Source organism: Antedon bifida, chromosome 6 (assembly GCF_963402885.1).
Source record: "Antedon bifida chromosome 6, ecAntBifi1.1, whole genome shotgun sequence".
NCBI classification, from domain to species: Eukaryota; Metazoa; Echinodermata; class Crinoidea; order Comatulida; family Antedonidae; genus Antedon; species Antedon bifida.
Window position 1 is genome coordinate 19,179,954 of NC_136231.1, and position 22,710 is coordinate 19,202,663.

General features: G+C 33.3%; 1 protein-coding gene across 3 annotated transcripts in view; it reads left to right on the forward strand.

Moving 5' to 3' along the window:
* The window catches only part of LOC144844437 (maternal embryonic leucine zipper kinase-like), a 67,962-nt gene that overhangs the window by 28,236 nt on the left and 17,016 nt on the right, over window positions 1-22,710 (forward strand). The window contains exon 1 of one of the 3 annotated variants that reach the window (XM_078701346.1): window positions 10,146-10,272. The exons of 1 other annotated variant lie outside the window; for it this stretch is intronic. In XM_078701346.1, the coding sequence (XP_078557472.1) occupies window positions 10,169-10,272 (104 nt within the window). In that variant the 5' untranslated portion in view covers window positions 10,146-10,168. Of the gene's footprint in view, window positions 1-10,145; window positions 10,273-21,342; window positions 21,519-22,710 lie in introns of those variants that run through there. One more of the 3 variants, XM_078701347.1, reaches the window with a different exon arrangement.

Consider the following 22,710-nt stretch of genomic DNA (forward strand, 5'->3'; position numbering starts at 1 on the left):
AGTGTACAACAGTTGCATTTATTTTCCTTGAAATCAAAGACACAGGTCAAATTGAATTCAATTTACTAGAATAACATTGTCAGTTATTTGATTATTGTCTCCAGAAAAACATAAAATATTCATAATAATTGTAATTTGACCCATGTGTACGTTCATACAAAATATATGAAATTAACATGTTTGATAAACAAAAAGTTTCTGATAGTATGGTGGTAATATGGTTCGTATATGATGCATTTATTATGTTACGCTTCCTAATATCTTTGTTTACTGAATCCCAGACTATTCCTTTTAAAATACTATTACTATATATATTGAGTGAGTATAAATCCCACTCCCTAAACTTCCTATTCAAAACCCCTTGGGCTAGACAAACACTATATACAGTATAATTTAGGGTTAAAACAAGATTCTGTTTCTTCTACCAAAATCTCTGTAGTTCATTTTGGTTTGTTGATCATCTGTTTTTTATGCTTCTTAAGATCTTCGTGTTTATAAACATGGCAATTAATCAAGAAGAAATACTTACAGGTACCCGGTTATTTTCTTTACATTTGATATTTCAAATAGGAAGTTCTAATATAACAAATCTCCTTCTTATAGTACTGCATATATTAATCAAAATTGAATAAATGTATATTTTTAAAGAAGATACAGGATTTAAGAAACAAATTGTAAATTTGGTTATTGTTTTTGTCTATATGGGAACAACAGCTTTCAAATCCATAAAAACAGTCTCTTGGCAATGAATTGAAATTATAAAATTTTACCATGAATAATTAAAATTTATTATCACGATATTGCAGAAACTTTAGAAGAAATGCACAAAAAGTGAAAGTACAGCCCCTATTAAGGGGACACCTAAGGATGGACCTAATAAAGTTAATAGGGATGTCTCCTGAATGAGGCGTACAGCCCCTATTAAAGGGACACCTAAGGATGGACCTAATAAAGTTAATAGGGATGTCTCCTGAATGAGGCGTACAGCCCCTATTAAGGGGACACCTAAGGATGGACCTAATAAAGTTAATAGGGATGTCTCCTGAATGAGGCATACAGCCCCTATTAAGGGGACACCTAAGGATGGACCTAATAAAGTTAATAGAGATGTCTACTGAATGAGGCGTTCAGCCCCTATTAATGGGACACCTAAGGATGGACCTAATAAAGTTAATAGGGATGTCTCCTGAATGAGGCGTACAGCCCCTATTAAAGGGACACCTAAAGATGGACCTAATAAAGTTAATAGGGATGTCTCCTGAATGAGGCATACAGCCCCTATTAAGGGGACACCTCAGGATGGACCTAATAAAGTTAATAGAGATGTCTCCTGAATGAGGCGTACAGCCCCTATTAAGGGGACACCTAAGGATGGACCTAATAAAGTTAATAGAGATGTCTCCTGAATGAGGCATACAGCCCCTATTAAGGGGACACCTAAGGATGGACCTAATAAAGTTAATAGGGATGTCTCCTGAATGAGGCATACAGCCCCTATTAAGGGGACACCTAAGGATGGACCTAATAAAGTTAATAGAGATGTCTCCTGAATGAGGCGTACAGCCCCTATTAATGGGACACCTAAGGATGGACCTAATAAAGTTAATAGGGATGTCTCCTGAATGAGGCGTACAGCCCCTATTAAGGGGACACATAAGGATGGACCTAATAAAGTTAATAGGGATGTCTCCTGAATGAGGCATACAGCCCCTATTAAGGGGACACCTCAGGATGGACCTAATAAAGTTAATAGAGATGTCTCCTGAATGAGGCGTACAGCCCCTATTAAGGGGACACCTAAGGATGGACCTAATAAAGTTAATAGAGATGTCTCCTGAATGAGGCATACAGCCCCTATTAAGGGGACACCTAAGGATGGACCTAATAAAGTTAATAGGGATGTCTCCTGAATGAGGCATACAGCCCCTATTAAGGGGACACCTAAGGATGGACCTAATAAAGTTAATAGAGATGTCTCCTGAATGAGGCATACAGCCCCTATTAAGGGGACACCTAAGGATGGACCTAATAAAGTTAATAGGGATGTCTCCTGAATGAGGCATACAGCCCCTATTAAGGGGACACCTAAGGATGGACCTAATAAAGTTAATAGAGATGTCTCCTGAATGAGGCATACAGCCCCTATTAAGGGGACACCTAAGGATGGACCTAATAAAGTTAATAGGGATGTCTCCTGAATGAGGCATACAGCCCCTATTAAGGGGACACCTAAGGATGGACCTAATAAAGTTAATAAGGATGTCTCCTGAATGAGGCGTACAGCCCCTATTAAGGGGACACCTAAGGATGGACCTAATAAAGTTAATAGGGATGTCTCCTGAATGAGGCATTGGCCATAGATATTGCCCCTCATTCAATTCACTGGATAGCATCATTTGAATAGGCATGTCCCATAGGAGGGTGTTCTGGTAATATTAAATCTTTCTTTTTATCATTATTATTGTTTATATATTAAGTTTTACTCTTACAGTACTTACTGGGTCTCATTAGAGAAAACTTCCTGTAGAAAATTTAGCCTGTTTTCCAGTTGATGTTGAGTTGTGATCAATTCAATGCAAATCGCCGCAACTCAACGTCGACTGGAAAACAGGTATTTTATTATTGGATCATGAATGAATGAAAATATCACCATGTGTAAATTGAACCCAGGATTCAAATGGAAACCAGTAATTTTTGGGCCAACACCACGATGAAATATTGTGATAGATAGAAATAATTTATCTGAAATTTAATTAATTGGTTTGATTATCAAAATATACATAAATATGCTGGCACAACTGCGCGTAACTCTATACAATACTTTAGATTGTTGGCGATACTCGACACGCAAAATCAATAATATTTGCTGTAGCACCGCGAGAAGGGAAAGTGTCATCTGTACTTACCAACAATAATGACTGAATTGCAATTCAACAACAGTATTATAAGTGGGTAGTTCTTTCTGTAATAATTGCTAGACTACATATTATTATTTCATAATTACCATAAAGTAAAAATATTGAAATTAAGGTTCATTCATATTGTTCAAAGTGTATAGCAACGTATGGCCAGTATATTGCTGTGAAATATCATTCAATTACTATTGTACATTTCCAAGAATGTAATGAAAGGTTGTGTGCTTTAATTCCGTGTGCTGTAATTCTCTTTGATGTTCGGTTTGTGAAATATATCAACCTTCGTGAAATATATCAACGTTCTCAGTTATCTCATGGATGTGTGAGTTTTTTTCATATTCATTATATATTTAAAAATTAAAGTGATATCAAGTGTACATAATTTATGTTTTCAATGTAATTATTTGGTTTCTGTATTATTTTTGTCATTATTTTAACGTTAATAGTGCCTACCTGAAGTAGAAGTAGTTTGGAACACGCATATTCAGTGACATGCAAAAAATATGGAATCTCCATAAAAAACCACTAGGTCTCACAGACAAAGATAGAGTACAACAGAGTTTCATCATATAAAGTTGGATGAAACCTATAATCCTATTGGGATGTTAGATAATGTTATTCCACTTCATTACATAGTATACAGCAAATCCCGGTGAGATCCTTGATTGCATCCTTGTGAAATCCCAGGTGATGCACAGAATCCTGATCGTTTTTTTTTTAATATAAAACTCTGGCTATGGCTTTTCAAAGAACGAAGGAAGAAATTTAATGTCTCTGACTCGAATTAGAGTTGTTTATTTGGTTTAATTCAATTTGATTTGAATAGAATACTGTATTACTTTAGTTCCTACATCCAAGCACTTCTTCCTGACCCAGATTTTTTCAATGAGGTTAAGTTTCTTTAAAGTAGCTTTTATTGAAGTGTATTTTAAGCTTCTATGGCCAACTAGTCCAGCTATTCCAGCTATTAGTGTTTTTTGTTTGTTTCTACCATTTTGTTATACAATATGATTATATTGGGATAATAGGAGGAAAATAACGCTATACCACTGATAAATGAATAGGTTATTGGTCTTGTGATTGATACTACTTTATAGCATCCGTCTTTATTTAGCAGCAACCCCAGTATTTCTATCGCAACACCAAACCATGCTCGTTATTCAGACATGTATTGCTATTCCTTGTTGCAAAAAAAAATTATGATGGTCATTTTTTTCTGCTCCCACTTGAGGGCATAGTTCATGGACTATACCATTTATTAAGAGGGGTTCAATGACTTCTACTTTTCGAGAAGAATATGCTATTGTTTGTTAATATCAAGGTAAGCAAAACTCATAGCCTATACCAACACCACTGTTTCCATCTCTGTGCACAAACAATTGAGTGATTTTTACTATACTATTCATGAACTGTTAAATCTTTGTATTATGATGATATTGTTAGCAATTCCAGATAACTCAATGGCGCTCTTATACAGAGAAAGTGACAGACCTAATGTTTTTTTGACATTCTGGATTTGTTTTTCTGCTTACAGTTACTTTCCCGTTAAAATAATTATTTTTATTTTATAATTAATAGAGTAATTAATTAATAATAGTAATTAAAAGTATTTTACACCAAGGCCCCTAGGGAAGTGAGTTAGTAACCAATCAACAAGCTACAAAATACCAGATACTGTACTGTATAACCACTATCAGCTTGTGTATATCAAAGTGTAATAAATGTTCATCCATATGTTGTTATTCCATCTTCTACAACTTTCATTTTAACTAACTGTAGATAAATCGTATCCTATAGTTTGTGACACATGTTATCCATCATCCTTTTGTGCTTTAAAAGACTCAAATATGTATGCGCAAATTATACTTTAATGGGAGTTTTCATAAACCTTTTAATCTCATCTCTGATCACGCAAAGCCATTGTATACCAGAATAGCTTTTTTTAGCAAAACAAGTTGGTTACATCAGGCAGGATTGTGTTCATATTAAACATGTATGTATCAACAACACTATATGTAGTAACAGTCTAAAATAGAAGTTACTAAAATTATCTTTTAGTCAGTTCATTGACATTAAATTGTTTAAAGATAAATATTGCCTTGTTTGTATTTAGAATATAATGCAAGGATTGATACACAACACATAAGAATGGATGATTTATTTATTTTATTTTAACAAAATTTAACGAGAGTGGTCCATCCAGCTGAAACTGATCATTAGTATACCCTCAATAATAATTTACTGATTAAAATTAATTTAATATACATTATTTGTATATTATTACATTCTTTTTTCGTAATGGTGGGTGGGGGCAGGGGTGTCGAATTAGGCTACTGGTCTACTACTTGCCTCATAATTTTACTTGTCCACACTACTACACGTTTAAATATGATGAGCGTTGGTAATGTACATACCATGTGTCCAATACTTGTAATAGAAACATGCCTTTACCATACAGAACTGCACGTGGAAGTTTCTAAACAAATAGCATATTTCACCTTCTCATTCGTTTCTCTTTTTTTTTCTTCTTTTTTATCCAATCCCCTCAACCTTTGTTGTTAGTATAGAGGCGTGATAACCCATACCAAAAGTCATAAGGTGCAATTATACATACTAAATTCCATTAATAATTATAAAGGAATACACTTTAATGTAATAACAAGTGTCCCAAACAATATACTCTGTGTGAAAAAACCTCATGCATACTACAAACATCAATATACAGGACTTAAATTATTTATGGATCATTCCTGCTGTGTATTGACTGTTATTGTTACATACTGAATTATCTGTAACATTGTAAAGAATTTTACAACTTATCTACACCTCGTCACACAAGTCTTGGTGTAATATTTGTATGTTTGCTATAGAAAATAACATACAGTGTGAATTGCAACAGTCATGGCTCCAACAATTGACAGAGAGTAACAAATTATTTATAGTTTGCCTGCTGTGCGTTGACGTATGTACATTTAGATTGACTAATAACTAAAAAAAAAGCTCATTCCATTTTTCTAAAACTTTTTTCTGAATTCTATTCCTTTATAAACATTGATTAATTCTAGATTTTTATTTCTTTTGATTAGTAACGTCCGCACCGACAAAGTGTATTGTTTTAGCGTTTGTTTTGTTTCTGTACTGTAATATAAGTGTTTCAGTATAATGATGCATTACAACGTATGTAACTCAACGTTGTGTCCAATTTCCTATGATGACAAGAAGGATCCTGAAAGATGAAATTTCCATTGTAACGTTAAAGCGTAGACTTGTTTCTGAACACCTTCGTTTTTTCTATGTAGTTTCTAATTTGACCTTGCTATCAGCGTCATATGCTAATACGCCATATTCCATTGGTGTAAACGGTGTAAACAACCTACAGTAGTAGGCTAATTCCATATGATTTGTGTGGCCCACATGCGGCTTTCTGTAACCTGAACTAGCATCAGAAAACTACATAAATAGGTTCAGTAGATACAGTATGTCTGCTACTAAATGAGCCTTATAATTGCCAGAGTACATGATCACATTGGGAAGACAGTTTGTCTGGCCATTATTAGTTTGTTGCTGTACTCACTGTATGTTGGGCTAATAATAAATTGAGCCCTGATCCAGTAACAGAAATAGAAAAAATGTTAATAGTTTTCCACTATATGCCTATTTATACTATGATAATTTGCAGAACGTGCAATTATCTATTGTCCCTTGTATTGTTGGTGTTTAAATATAATATATCTTATTTACATAATTCTAATTACGAATTCAATTAATTCATCTCTTTAGAAAATATATTGCGCATTTCAAGTAATTTTCCTTTTTAAATAAGACAGTTATCCTTGTTTTATCAAATTTAATTCCAATTAAGCCCGCTCAAGCATTACAAACTACAATTCTATAGATTTCCCCGATAATCCTCAACTGAGTTCAGCCACTTGTATGTGCACCGATCCACATTATTTGTGATCACATGTTCAAATCTATGATGTCACACAGGTAGGTCACTCAGCCTATAACGTCATAGATAGTGGGTTCACGGTCATTTCATGAACTTTTGGACAATTTGTAATTTAATTTTTAATAAGAGAACTTGAAGGTATTAAAATGGAAACAACTTTGATATGGTTACTAGGCTGTGTTACCATTCACGTCATGCACTGTATTTGTTAATACAACAATTTGGTCAATTGTAATTTAATCCAGAGTTAATAGGAATGCATGACATATATAGGAAAATGGCAGAATTCAGGTATATAAAATATTTTGTTTATAATATGCATATTTTTTATATTCTTATTTTTTTTAATTTGATAATTTACGTAGATTCTTCAGGTGATAGGCTGGCAGATCATTTTTCCACTCTCATATTTTAACGTACAGTGCATGCATGCATCTAAAATGACAAGATCAAATCTAGTTTAATTCTGTATATATAATTTATTGTGTGCAATATACCACAATTCAGTTATAAAAACTTTGTTACAAATGCGTTTTTAAATATTTAATTAAATTGCTTCATTTTCTTGCTTAAATATCATATTGATTGTATGAAATATGGCAAAATTCAAATATAAAAACTTTGTTTATAAATACATTTTCAAATGAAATTATTTAAATCACTTTCACTTATTATCATAATTTATTGTGTGAAATATGGCAAAATTATAAATTCATTTTTTAATAGTTTTATTATTAATTTTTCTTTTACATCTGCCGTTCATATTAATTTTTGTAACTTTTTCAACTTGTATAAAACATCTTTTTCAGATATAAGGAATAGTTCTATGTAATAGTGTTATTACGTTTTCAACCAGTTTAATCCTATTCTAATGGTTTTATCTACTTTCTTCAAATTTATTTGATAGCTTTAATACATGTCTTTCCACAAACTCATTTTGTTGAAGATCATATTAGCCTTATTTGTCATTGACAATATTTGTAACATGCTCATCAGTTCGCTAATGACATTTTTACATAAAGATGGAAACTTGTCGTTAATTAAAGTCCTGGAATTCCAACAGTTTATTTCCAACAGTATAGTACTGTAAAAAAAAATGTCTATCACAGTAGAACCCCTGTACAAAAAGCTAACAAAGTTTTCCCTTAATAGGGGTGTCTCCGTAGTGTTAAAAAACATATGTATTTCCTCTCAGGCATTTCAGGGAAATGTGCCCTTTGTAGGAGTTTCCCTTGAATAAGGGTGTACCAAAAGTGCGTGGGAGAGGGATTTTACAGTATTAGATTCCCTACATATTTTTTTTTCAAATTATATATCTACATATGATACATAAATTGATATAGTAGTTTAGTAGCTGTATATCTAATGTACTCATAACTTCCTTATTGCACCTAAATCATCATCAAATGCCCCTTTACAATTACTATCCTTTTACCGGCAATTATGAGCTCCACACTACGTCATCACATGCCCTTTGCAACTATCCTTTTCCCTTTACAACTATCCTTTACCAGCAATTATGAGCTCCACACTACATCATCAAATGCCCCTTTACAACTATCCTTTTACCAGCAATTATGAGCTCCACACTACGTCATCACATCCCCTTTGCAACTATCCTTTTCCCTTTACAACTATCCTTTACCAGTAATGATGAGTTCTACATTACGTCATCAAATGCCCCTTTACAACTATCTTTTACCAGTAATGATGAGTTCTACATTACATCATCAAATGCCACTTTACAACTATCCTTTACCAGTAATGATGAGTTCTACATTACGTCATCAAATGCCCCTTTACAACTATCCTTTACCAGTAATGATGAGTTCTACATTACGTCATCAAATGCCCCTTTACAACTATCTTTTACCAGTAATGATGAGTTCTACATTACGTCATCAAATGCCCCTTTACAACTATCTTTTACCAGTAATGATGAGTTCTACATTACATCATCAAATGCCACTTTACAACTATTCCTTTACCAATATGATGAGTTCTACATTATATCATCATTAATGCCCCTTTGCAACTATCATTTTCCTTTTACAAACTATCCTTTACCAGTAATGATGAGTTCTACACTACGTCATCAAATGCCCCTTTACAACTATCCTTTTACCGGCAATGATGAGTTCTACATTACGTCATCAAATGCCCTTCTACAATGTTGTCCTTACCACATATACATATAATGTCTTGTGAATTCCAGTTTCAATCACGATCTACAAATAGAATGATGTATTCTCCAGGAAAGCCCTGGCAGACATTCTTTAGATGCGAGTCAAGTCCATTTAACTTAAGTAGAAAAAAAAACTAGTAGTATTTCTTAGAATAGAAATATCTAGTTGACGTGTATGCAGTTCGTTACCCTGAATCATCAGTCCGAGATACTGTAATCTGTTCTGTGACTCAAACTTCTCTCCTTCTCAGTTGAATAACACGATCTTTAAATATAATTGGTTATAATCAGTTATTAGCATTGTAATTTAACTCATTTTAAAACCTCAACCTTGTTTCTTTTTATTTAAAGTTTAAGTATAATATACCATATATATATATATATATAACATCCAATTCAATTCAAATAAACATTTATTTCTTTCATATTCATATTTAAGTAAAACATTATAATTTCTGATATTTTATTTTTTTTTTTTAGAGTTATAATACAGTAAATCATAATGTATGAAAAAGGTGATTCAGTTATATAAAAAAATGAAAGAGGCAAAAAACCCAAGAAAGTTATCTATCAATTGGAAAAAAAAAAATCCAACTGAAAACTTGTATATTGGGAAGCCATGTAAGAATATTTTTTTTTAGCCTAATACCAAATATTTTTCTTATTCTATGTTCACACATAGTAGCTCTCCCAGATTCTAAACAGTCTGAACCAGACCTTATACATAGCACTGAATCAGTGCATTCCTTCTGTCAAAAACATGTTTGACAGGCACGCAGGTCATTGTTTACGGCAGACGCACAGCAATCTTTGCAACAGAAGATCAAAGTATACAACAATTAAATGTATTGTTAGATTAATATCTGAATCGTTTCTGCTTGAAATGTATAAATTCCTATCATTTTAGACCTTGACCGTGTGTGGGTTTTGTTTACATTTCATTTTTTTAAAAAGGGAATTCTCCTTCATGCATATATTGAGGTGGCTTAACACCTACCTAATGACGTTTGAGATTTATACCACTAATAATTGTACAAATTAGTGAATATAATTGTGCTGTATAGATGGTAATGGTATTTACTTTCCATAAGGCATTAGTAGTAGTTGGGCTGGTGTATGTTCACTATTTGGATTACAGAATTGCATAACAAAATGGAAATTATAGATATAGTTAAAGAAGTTTTAGGAAAACAGTTAAATGATCTGTTTGATGGAAACGGGTAAGAGTATTTTATGTTGGTCATCTATATAATATTTATGTTTCACACTGTTGAGAGAATGTTATATATAGTATAAAGTAATTCAAGACTATATAGTTGTAGTAACTTTTAAATGTTCTCACTCCATACCGTGCTGAAATGCAAACAATTTTTGAAAATTGTGGTAGTCATTGGATGCTAACATAATGCTGTTTGAGATTAAATCCAAATGAATGCTGTGCTAAACCTTGGTTCCCACTAGGACGCAACACAATGACATAAGCTGCAATGTTGGCTTATCCTTGTGTTGCATACTAGTGAGAACCAAGCTTAAATTGGCGATAAAAAGTTGAAATGAAAATTTCCATTTCCATACAGAAAAGTCTGCAAATAAACAGTTTCTTATGAAATGTATCTGTTCCAGTATCCTAATATCAGAAAGTGTCTTATCTGGTGTGTAGACCCTTTACAAAACATTACAAGGATTGAACGCTACTCACTTTCTACCGCTTGTGTATAGAATCACCCAGAAGAACCAAACTAGAAAATATGCTTTCAAGACTGTTCAAATGTGTGTGAATGCATGTAAATTCCCGACCCAAATACTTCACATAGGGTCATTTTATTTTATGTTTAAAAAAAAAGAAAGTTATGCAGTCTATTTGGTTTTTATAACTAGGTAATTATTTCAACCTACATGCATGATCAGCCCACGGTTTATTCTCGTTTTTTTTAAATGTCAATTGATTATGTAATTCAATCACACCTGTCCTCAAAACGTACTGGTAATTCCTTGCTGTTTATATTATAATTTAGCCTCAATGCTTTAATAATTCATTATAATTTTAGGATTTTTTTTCACTTAATTAAAGTACAGGTCAATTATAAATAGTATATTTTCTTTAATATCAATGCATTACAAGTTTTTAAATATTTCTTATAGTCAAACAACAACAATTTTACCTGCTTTGAGTACACACTGAATGATGGACATTTAATCATTTTGTAACCATTTTGAAAAGTTATATAATTTCAAAGCGTCTTAGCTTCTGTTTGCAATCTTCAATCTGTTACGATTACGATTTGTTATGTAATTTTAAGACAAACCGAGAGGTTGACATTACATTACATTTACTCAACTGCAGTTATTGCAGTGAGTACATTATGTTGTGTACTCTACTATAAACCTGTTATGCAATTATTTAAAGATTTTTTCGTGCCGCGGCTTTAGCCAGCAATGTCCCAAGAGGACATACTCATTAAGGAGCTTTATCATCGCGATAGCTATAGTTCTAAGGCTGACAGTTTTGGGAATTTGTAAACTCGACTATAATTTATAGGTCCCAGCTGCTGAACCCAAAAAACGTCTGGGAAAAAAGAGTCTATGGATTTTGGATTCTCGCCCTTTGATTGGTTGACACAAATCAACAGACTGGGAATAATTTTCTCACTTGTACCACCATGAAGTCACGTTGTCTCTAGTAGTAGAGCAGTTAGTGCCATAAAAATAGCCAAGTTGTGCACTTTATTACCAAAGCATGAAACTTGCCACAAAGTTTCTTTGATGTATATAGATTAAAAATATCGGGGGGTGCCAAGTGTCCAACATCCGGTATGGCGGCCATCTTGATTTCAAAATGGCCACCATAAAAACAAAAAGTGTTCATATCTTGGCAACTATAAACAGTAGAGACTTGATTCTGGTGTTAAATTGTTCACAAACCACATATTTCTATTTGCTCTAATGAAAAGTTTCGTCAAAAAATGACCGGAAATGACGTTTCTCCCAGTTTGACCTTTGACCTCTTATCTGTATATCTCAGTAACTACTTATCATTTTCTATCGATTTTGGTGTCATTTTGTTCAGAATAGAGACATTTATATTTGTAGTAATGAAACATTTTCACATAAAATGACTGGAAATACAATTTATAACCTTTGACATAATATATAATATGTGAACATACTGTATGTGGTTTACATTGGTATAAATGCACCTAATTTTTTTTAACGAAATAAATGACACTGCAAAAATGACCAAGAATTATTATTCTGAATTTTTGACTTTTGATGTGATAGGATAGGCGTAAAGTATGACAGATCACTGAGAAACAGCAATCACTGAGCTCATCTATGCCAACTTGTTTGCTAAACTGTGATGTGTCAATCGTTAGATAAAAGTTTTGGTCCTCTCTCCATCATCTTTTTTTTTTGCAATGTATTATACCATATGGACAATTGTCTGAAATAAAAGTTGAATTGAATTGTTAGATGCCATTTGGAAATATTTTTGATGTAAAGTAGCATTCTTTCGTTGGGCTCTTTGATGTTGCATATGAGACAAGTTCGGAAAGTTTTCATTTTCATGAGTTAAGAGAATACCGTCTTTCAAAGTACTTACTACAAACTTATCCTGCATTTGTGCAGTAGACCTACTTTCATTAGTCAGAAACTCAGATAATTCTTGTTCATTTTCGTTGCATCTAAAAAAATGTACTCCATTTTTATGGTAATGGGCCTTTGCTGTAAACCATCTGAATCCTTTTCCTCGATTTTCTCTACTCATTGATTTTTTAGCAAAATCCGAACCAAATCAATTCGTAAAAGACATCTCAATATAATTATTCAAGTAATTCTCAAATTAGTGACATGGACCTACAATATACTGTTCTGTACAAGACCTTTTTAGGCATCCACTTGTGGACTTTCACTTTGAAGGTCTTGGTCTAATCATACAAGAAACAATGTCTGATTTAATCAATCAAAGTAGTGGGTCCAGACAAAGAAGGGGATGTAAGACCATCCACAGACAAAGAAGGAGGTATAAGACCATCCACAGACAAAGAAGGGGGTATAAGACCATCCACAGACAAAGAAGGGGGTATAAGACCATCCACAGACAAAGAAGGGGTATAAGACCATCCACAGACAAAGAAGGGGGTATAAGACTATCCACAAACAAAGAAGGGGTGTAAGACCATCCACAGACAAAGAAGGGGTGTAAGACCATCCACAGACAAAGAAGGGGGTATAAGACCATCCACACACAAAGAAAGGGGTGTAAGGCCATCTACAGACAAAGAAGGGGGTGTAGGACCATCCACAGACAAAGAAGGGGGTGTAAGACCATCCACAGACAAAGAAAGGGGTGTAGGACCGTCTACAGACAAAGAAAGGGGTGTAAGGCCATCCACAGAGAAAGAAGGGGGTGTAAGACCATCCACAGACAAAGAAGGGGTGTAAGACCATCCACACACAAAGAAAGGAGTGTAAGACCATCCACACACAAAAAAAGGGGTGTAATACCATCAACAGACAAAGAAAGGGGTGTAATACCATCAACAGACAAGGAAGGGGATATAAGACCGTCCACGGGCACAGAAGGGGTGTAAGACCGTCCACAGACAAAGAAAGGGGTGTAAGACCGTCCACAGATAAAGAAGGGGGTGTAGGACCGTCCACAGACAAAGAAGGGGGTGTAAGACCACCCACTGACAAAGAAAGGGTATAGGACCACTTACAGACAAAGAAGGGGGTATAAGACCATCCACAGACAAAGAAGGTGATGTAGGACCATCCACAGACAAAGAAGGGGGTGTCGGACAATCCACAGACAAAGAAGGGGATGTAAGCCCACCCACAGACAAAGAAGGGAGTGTAAGACCATCCACACACAAAGAAGGATTATAAGATCATCTACAGACAAAGAAGTGGGTATAAGACCATCCACAGACAAAGAAGGGGGTATAAGACCATCCACAGAGAAAGAAGGAGGTGTAAGACCATCCACAGACAAAGAAGGGGTGTAAGACCATCCACACACAAAGAAAGGGGTGTAATACCATCAACAGACAAAGAAAGGGGTTTAATACCATCAACAGACAAAAAAGGGGGTATAAGACCATCCACAGACAAAGAAAGGGGTTCAAGACCATCCACAGACAAAGAAGGGGGTATAAGACCATCCACAGACAAAGAAGGGGGTGTGGGACTATCCACAGACAAAGAAGGGGGTGTAGGACCATCCACATACAAAGAAGGGAGTGTAGGACCATCCACAGACAAAGAAGGGGTGTAAGACCATCTACATACAAAGAAAGGGGTGTAAGACCATCCACAGACAAAGAAGCGGGTATAAGACCATCCACAGACAAAGAAGGGGGGTATAAGACCATCCACAGACAAAGAAGCGGGTATAAGACCATCCACAGACAAAGAAGCGGGTATAAGACTATCCACAGACAAGGAAGGGGGGTATAAGACCATCCACAAACAAAGAATGGGGTATAAGACCATCTACAGACAAAGAAGGAGGGGTAGGACCATATTACCGAGGAAGCATAGGCCTACAAAAAGAAGATGCAATCAAAATAGGCCTACCACTTGGAAAACAATAAATTGTAGAATAACTGAGGCTTGATTGTTGAAATATAAAGGGTTCTTTGTAAGGTCATTAATAATATATTGATATAAACACGATCATCATACTATTCATTTGACATTCAAATACAGTCTATCTCGAAAAGAAGCTCATACTATCACCTTTTCGAGGTTTTACGGTATTCCATAACATGTATGTTATTTCCTCTGTCAAACTATTAAAACTTTTAGCGAATCAGAAGGTGCAAACATCATTGAACTAATGGTACCACCAAGCACAATGTTTACCAATTTTATGTACTATATACAATTTAAGTCCATTAATCATTTAATATAATTACGCCTATCAGGTCAAAGTTCAAAATTAGGTGCATTTAAGACCACCAAAAACCACATACAGTATATTCACATAATTAAAAATCAATAATTAAATGTCAAAGGTCATAAATTGTATTTCCGGTCATTTTATGTGAAAATGTTTCATTACTACAAATATAAATGTATTTATTCTGAACAAAATGACACCAAAATCGATTGAAAATGACCAGTAGTTACAGAGATATACAAATACGAGGTCAAAGGTCAAACTGAAAGAAACGTCATTTCCGGTCATTTTTGGACGAAAATTTTCATTAGAGCAAATAGAAATATATAGTTTGTGAACAATTTGAGACCAGAATTAAGTCTCTAATGTGTATAGTTGCCAAGATATGAACATTTTTTGTTTTTATGGTGGCCATTTTGAAATCAAGATGGCCGCCATACCGGACGTTGGACACTTGGCACCCTCCGATATTTTGAATCTATATACATTATAGAAACTTTGTGCCAAGTTTCATGCTTTGGTAATAAAATGCACAGCTCATGTCATTAACTGCTCTACTATAGAGGGTATTCAGTTGCATGCCTATAGGTTGAGGTCACACACACACAGCTCATTAAAGTTCAAAATTGACCATTTTTAAATGCCATTTTTTAATTAGTAGATTAATATTTGTTGGCAAGTAATACATTGATATAAAGTTTGCGGTACAGCACGTGTTTTAGTTTTGAAAAGAACTGTTGAGTTTCTCGACGTTTCGATCAATATGCTTTGATCGTCCTCAAGAGTGAGAATTCAGAACTAATACACGTGGTGTACCGCAAACTTTATATCAACATTTGATTTCGCCATGCAAACCTTCAAACAATAAATAATACATTGTTGGAAAGGTACACATGTCTTCTTTCAAATGCTGTTGAAAATTAGCAGAAATATCAATTATTCAATGAAATCAACCAGATTACTAACACCCACCAAAATGGGCATGATGTGATTTATAATTAAATAGTTATGTTAGATTTTGTGTATTTTTGCGATTAACCAACATATTTTCCATAGTAACAAAAACATATTTTCTATAAATTATTAATATATCTGAAGAAAGAACAATGATTAATTTTAAAATGTCGAGCGGCATTTTTTGTAAGAAATATTTCTTGTTTATTATTCTACATTAAAACAATAAAATCATCAACATAGTGAATGTGAAAAAACGACAATATAAAACAAACTGCAAAACCATTTACTGAGATCGTTTAGAAAAACATTTCAATTAGGTTAAGATTAAAGGTAACATACTTTAACAAACTTTCAGCTAATTGAACCCTGTAGTGTTCAGAGAATAATTAAAGTAATAGCTATCTAGATTCTAATTTAATTGGCTAGTTCATTCGTTGTAGACAGCTTTTAATTTGTCTACTCTGTAAACAAACAAGGTTGATAGCAGGGTAAATGGTAAGTTATTATTCTTATAACTAGGTAACATGCATGAGCTATAAACCGCAGACATGAATCTCACAGCTGGCTTACCATCATCCTGGCCGCTGCATAAGTGGGCAATGTACTCGTCTTCGTCTGTTTATGTCAGGTGTGTGGAAAATAAGGGTTTCTATTGAACTGCCACGGAACTAAATTCAAAGAAATATGGATTTCGATTATTTTATTTATATTTAAATGCTTCCAATTGACTCCTGTTGAACCAAATAGGATATTATCTGGGAAAAACAAATGTATATGAAAACTAAACTTCGTGGAACGGTTTAAGCTGTACTTTAATCCTATTTGAAATATTTTGTTACTTCAAAATATTGTACTGTATTATGCCTTCTTAGAGATTGCAAAAACGTATAAAGTTTTGTAAAGTATAACAGGATTAATTTGAAATTTGAAATGTTAAATATGAAGTAGTTGAAATGAAAAGAAAATGTAATTAAATTTATACATAAGATACAGATCAATCATATATTGATGCAAAACATTCAAATTAGAAAATACAAATATATAGAATTACATTTAAAGCTTTAGTATTTAAGTAAAATATTCAATCCCTTCGAGAGATATATGTAATGATTATTGTAAATGGATGTTTCACAGAAATTCACAGTTTCATTACACAGTACGTGCTGGATACCACATCTGGTTATTCTCCTGTGGGGAGGAACAATAAATATTATCGTTTATGTGATCCATCACTAAATGTTTCCGTCACATTTCATTCTCTCTGGTGACAAGTTTCATGTACAGTAGCTCGGCAGTGCTAGTTTCTACGTATATATATTTTGTTAACGTTTATTCAATCGTTAGCATTCATGGTACCAGGGCATTGACATTCACTTTGAGAAGCGTTTGACTGTAATATAGTACAGCTTTTTGCCTTTTAAATTTAGTTTTAGAACCATTTTCCCTTTTCCTTATGTTTTTATTGTTTTCAAAATTATTGATTTATAAATGATTTAGGAATTGACTTCAACAGTATTTATATCATTATGATTATTAAATTTATTTTGAATTAATCTAATGGTTGTGATAAACAAATTAGATATTACTAGATAGTACACCATTGTAGTAGACTAAATCAAAGTTGTTAAATGTCAACACTCCCACCTTCTTTTTATTGTAAAATGATATGAATTTAACAATGTACTAATTTTATAAACTTGATAAAAATAAATTAGATAAAATAAATGGAAATGTCAATTGCCCACGTTTAAGGTCATTCCACTAAGGAGGACTGGTCTTCCATTCAATATATTCTTTTTAAAAAGAGAGACCAATAAAAATACCACAAAGACAGATGAAAGATGTCATCAAACTACATTCTAAATAAATGTTGAATGAAAAAAAGAACATTATCATCCTGTCCTGACTATTCGGTAAGTTATCACATGCCATCAGCCGAGTGGAATACCACCACACGCACTAAATTGCAAGTGTCATACGTTTTTCAAGTCAACATGAATGTCCACTTCAATCAAAACATACATTCATATATCTGTTGACAGGAATGTCCGTGCACGTTCACTCAAATCAAAAGTCCATATTAACTGAGTCGAACTGTTCATTTTCCAAACCACTGCCTACCTCAGGTAAAACTTACCATGGTCTTGGTTAAACCATGGAGGTAGTTTAGTAATTAATACCTCCATGGTAAAACTACTGTACCATTCAACTGTTACATCTAAAAAAAATCGCTTCGGGTAAAGTTTACCATGGTAAAATGTATTCATTGTTAAAGTCCAGTGTGAACAAGGCTTTAAGAAGTCCAAAAATAGGAAGGTGTACTCAAATGTTGAGTCAATATATTAATGTGAACTAATTTTTAAATATTTTTTGTACTTTCCTCAAATATATCAACCTCGTTTCATGATGACTCTTTGCATTCTTGGTATTTCAAAAATATTAATATTAATCAATTTTAATAAAAATAAGAAATTTAAGAGCTTTTCTGATTATACATTTATTTTTCCAAAGAATTATGTTGTTAGAAATATCATGGAAAGAAGTTAATGGTCCATTCCGAATTTCAATACTTCATGTTGTATAAATTAGTACTTACTGAACACTCTAGAAGTGTCATTATTGATACGTTATTTAAAATTAATTATACTGCTGAAAGGTCAATTGCAGGTCAGACTATTAATTTCCATGACATACTCTTTATTGAATTGGAGGTTAATATATTGCGAATTTAACGAGAAGGGGATACACAAACTGTTGGATAAAAATATGATAGTAGTGTTTGTGTTCGTGACAGCTTTAACGATGTTTATTAGACTAATGGCGTAATGATTTGATACTTGGAAACTTCTTGACGACGCTCCCTTAGTAAATCTTGCTAAATAAATTTACAATTGTTCTCCTGAGACTAACAATCATAATGTGACAGAATTTGATGTACATATCTTGATAATGTTTTACTTCTTACTTATTTATTTAGTCTTCTTTATTTTTTATTTATTTATGTAATTTTACTTTCTATGGACCAGAGATTCCGAAATAAAAGATTGAATGAATGAATGAATGAATTATATAGTTAGTTCACTCGTTTCCTTATTTCATTACATTTTAATAGTTAATGTCCATTCTTTTATATCTGATTGTTAAATATCGGTTATAATAGCTTGTTTTCCACTAGGATACAACAAAAAGTACCTTAGGATTGTATATCAGGAACCATCAGCGTAACCATGGTGCCATAGATACAACAGTGTCGCAAACTGTCCTTTTGCATAGCTTGCTTTTAGTCAGTTTGAATTTTATGCAACAGCATAAGGAAAACTATCAGCCATCCACCCTTAGACTTAGGCCAGTGGATAGGCCCAGCTAAACTTGAATAAGTACTATACTGTACAAGTTAAACACTTGTACTTACAAACACATACATCAATACAATAATAAACTGTCAGATAAGAGAAAAGATAATATGCTGTATGGTATGCTGTATAAAGAAAAACATGCTGTGCCACGGCAGTCTCTGAATATATACTCCCCTAATTTCATTCCAGATCCCATCAATTTGCTGGGATAAAGCAATCAATCATATATTGCATAAGTTAAACTTCAAGTCTGATTGAATGATATATTGTGATTAAGACTCTAAAGTCCAATTTGTATAACATAAACATTTTGATCATGTTAACCATCATGCAGCGTTCTCTTGCAGTTATATGGACATAATGATCAGGTAGTAATCTTTATTTTGACGTCATTAGGATTAAACATGTAAACTAAGGACTTGAATCTAACTACAAAAACATCAACCGCTTTCAAAGTGATTTGAAATTCTGCATTCTATATCTCCCTGACCGAAATCTGATTCTTCTATAGGATGTCCTATAAAATATAAACATTGAATTAGACAATTTTTGTGACGTCAATATACATATGGATCGTCATGATTATTGTACATTTCACAATGTAATACCCCTCAATTAGATGTGATTACAGTAGAGCTTCTTTTAAAGGTACACGCTTGGGACCCAACACAGGTGTCCCCTTAATAGAGGTGTCTTTGAAATGGTGTTTGCCTCCTCATTTGTAACAGGAACATGTCTCCTTTAAGTAGTAGTAGGCATTCCTACATTTAGTAGTACGTTTAGTGGTAATTGAATTTAATGGTGATATAGTGTATATCTAAATTAATTATTTATGCAATATTTACAGACTTTTCTTTTTCTGTGATTTTATTTATTTTTTAACCTAATCTAATGGAATTGCTTTGAACAATCTCATTGCTTAACACTCATAGTCACGTACAGATTGTGGTAGTCATGCCTGGACTATTGACGGTCATTAATTACGTTCTAATTGTCTTCAAAGTGAGGCTTACAGTAGCTATAACAGTGAATGCGCAATATGATTTCTCGGTATACTGATTTGTTTGTTGACATCCGCATGTTCTTAGAAACACTGCTATTTGTTTATGTCTGCAGGAACGTTTTCTTTGTCATTATCTATATTACCTCCGTTTTATTGTATTAGTCTAGATTGTAGGCATGCTTAATTGAACAGGTCAAGGAATTCATAGGTTCATATTTCAATTTCATAAAACACCTGAGCGCATCATTGCCATTTAATTTTGTGCCATGTGCCATTCGGTATTAGTTCTATTGCATGATAAATGTATTATTTAATAGTTCTATTACACTGTAACTTTATAAAAATGTTTAAAAGGTTGTGCAATGCAGGGTTTCAAAAATGACATCTTGTACTCCATGGCCAAAATCAGTGCTCTTTTATTTCATTATTTGTAATTACTGAGTTTAATATCTATGTAACCGTTACTAGTCTACTCAGTAGAGAACTATGTTCTTAATTCCTGATGATACTCAATTTTGTTTATTTCAATCTATGAAAATGGATAGATATTTATTATTTTTAATATTTGTTATTTTTTATGTTATGATTTAATCTTACTGAATTAAGCTTCTTATTTCTTTAATTTATTAACTCCAACACTTGAAAAATTTAAAACAACATATCAAAAGACAATTACGTCAAGCAAAAGACAAAAAATACATAGATAAGTGTATTTTTCAGTTACCATCCTAACATTTCATACCCATTGACAATATATTTCAGTAAACTAATATTGACAAATATTGGATGTGATATGAATATGGAAATATGATATCGTTTTGTATAGATAGAGAAAAGGAAAAAGAATTATGACATGTGTTTGTGTATATATAGTAATATTTGAAACCTTGCATATAATGTTGGTATTAAAGTCATTTGTGGGAGGTACATTAATTCATGACCAGTTCAATTAAGATAGGTGTTTTATGATTCGTCAATCCTATGATGCATAGTAATCTATCCAGCCAATAGGACAAGAGTATTTGTAGATGCAGTCAAGCATGATGTTTGATTCTATGATCACACAATTTGTATTTAAGACCGAACTGCATCGACTACATTAATAAAAGAGCGAACAAATTTGGATTTATCAAACACTGAACTTTCTTCAATATTTGTTAGCAGTTTAATTGATTTTAACAAAGGTTAAAAAGTTGTAGGTCCTACAAAGATGTTATATCACAACCTCCTCATGAACACTGTCTTGTAAGTATTTTATATTTTCGTTTGTTGCTTCATTTTATTGTATTTAATGTAAGATTGCCTTTTATTTAAATGTTGTTATATTCTAGCACTCATAGTGCAGGTAAATTTCTAGGGGCACAATTCTAGTGTTACACATTCACACTATAAGGTACTGTCTAATAGTAGTGGCACTGCCAGAGATTGAAGATACAGTAGGTACTTTATTGTAAAGATAGCACTGCCACTGAGAAAGATACATTCTACTGGTATCAACACTGCGAAAATGCAGTTACAGTAGGAACTTTCTTGTGATGTCGACACTGTCACAGAAAAAGGTGCATTCTACTGATGGCGACACTGCCAAAATGCATACAGTAGGTAGTTTCTGGTGATGTCGACACTGCCATAGAGAAAGGTACATTCTACTGGTGGCGAGACTGCCAAAATGCAGTTAATACAGTAGGTACTTTCTGGTGATGTTGACACTGTCACAGAGAAAAGTACATTCTACTGGTGGTGCACTGTAAAAAATACAGATATAGATGCATTGTGGGGTGGAGAAGACAATACTTTGCGTTCTATGGCTAATGGTAGTGACACAACCAGAATGCAGATAGAGGTTCTTTCTGGTGGCAATGTCACAATGGACAAAAACAGTAGACCATTATAAAATAGCTGAAACCCATCCTACGTTTTCATTAAAGATTACATTAGTAATTTTTAAATACAAATTATCTATATTTAAACTGAATAAGTATACACATAGAACCCGAATCAAGAAGATACCTTAATAGGGTGTTCATTTAATAGAGAGGTTTCGCAATCTTACGAATACGATAACGAAAACGGATACGTCACGCACACGTATTCGTTTTCCTAAGCCATAAAAAAATCTGTTTTGCATGGCAACGAAATATTGAGGCGCGTCCAAAATATGACTGCGGTAAATTTGAGTGAAGCGCAGGTACGTGTTGCTTGGTGCTTGGCTGCCTAGGCCTAGCATAACATCAAAGCGAGTGAGGACTTTAAAAACTGCTATTTATAAAAATTGACTTGGCATTTTAGTAAATTACTTTAGTAAATTACTTTCAATAAATCTATAATTATATTATAATCATGAATCATTCCTGATTCAAATGCAAAATGTGCAAAATAGATCAAAAACTATACTCGTTTTGTAGTTACGAATACGACTGGTGATATTCGTCAACAC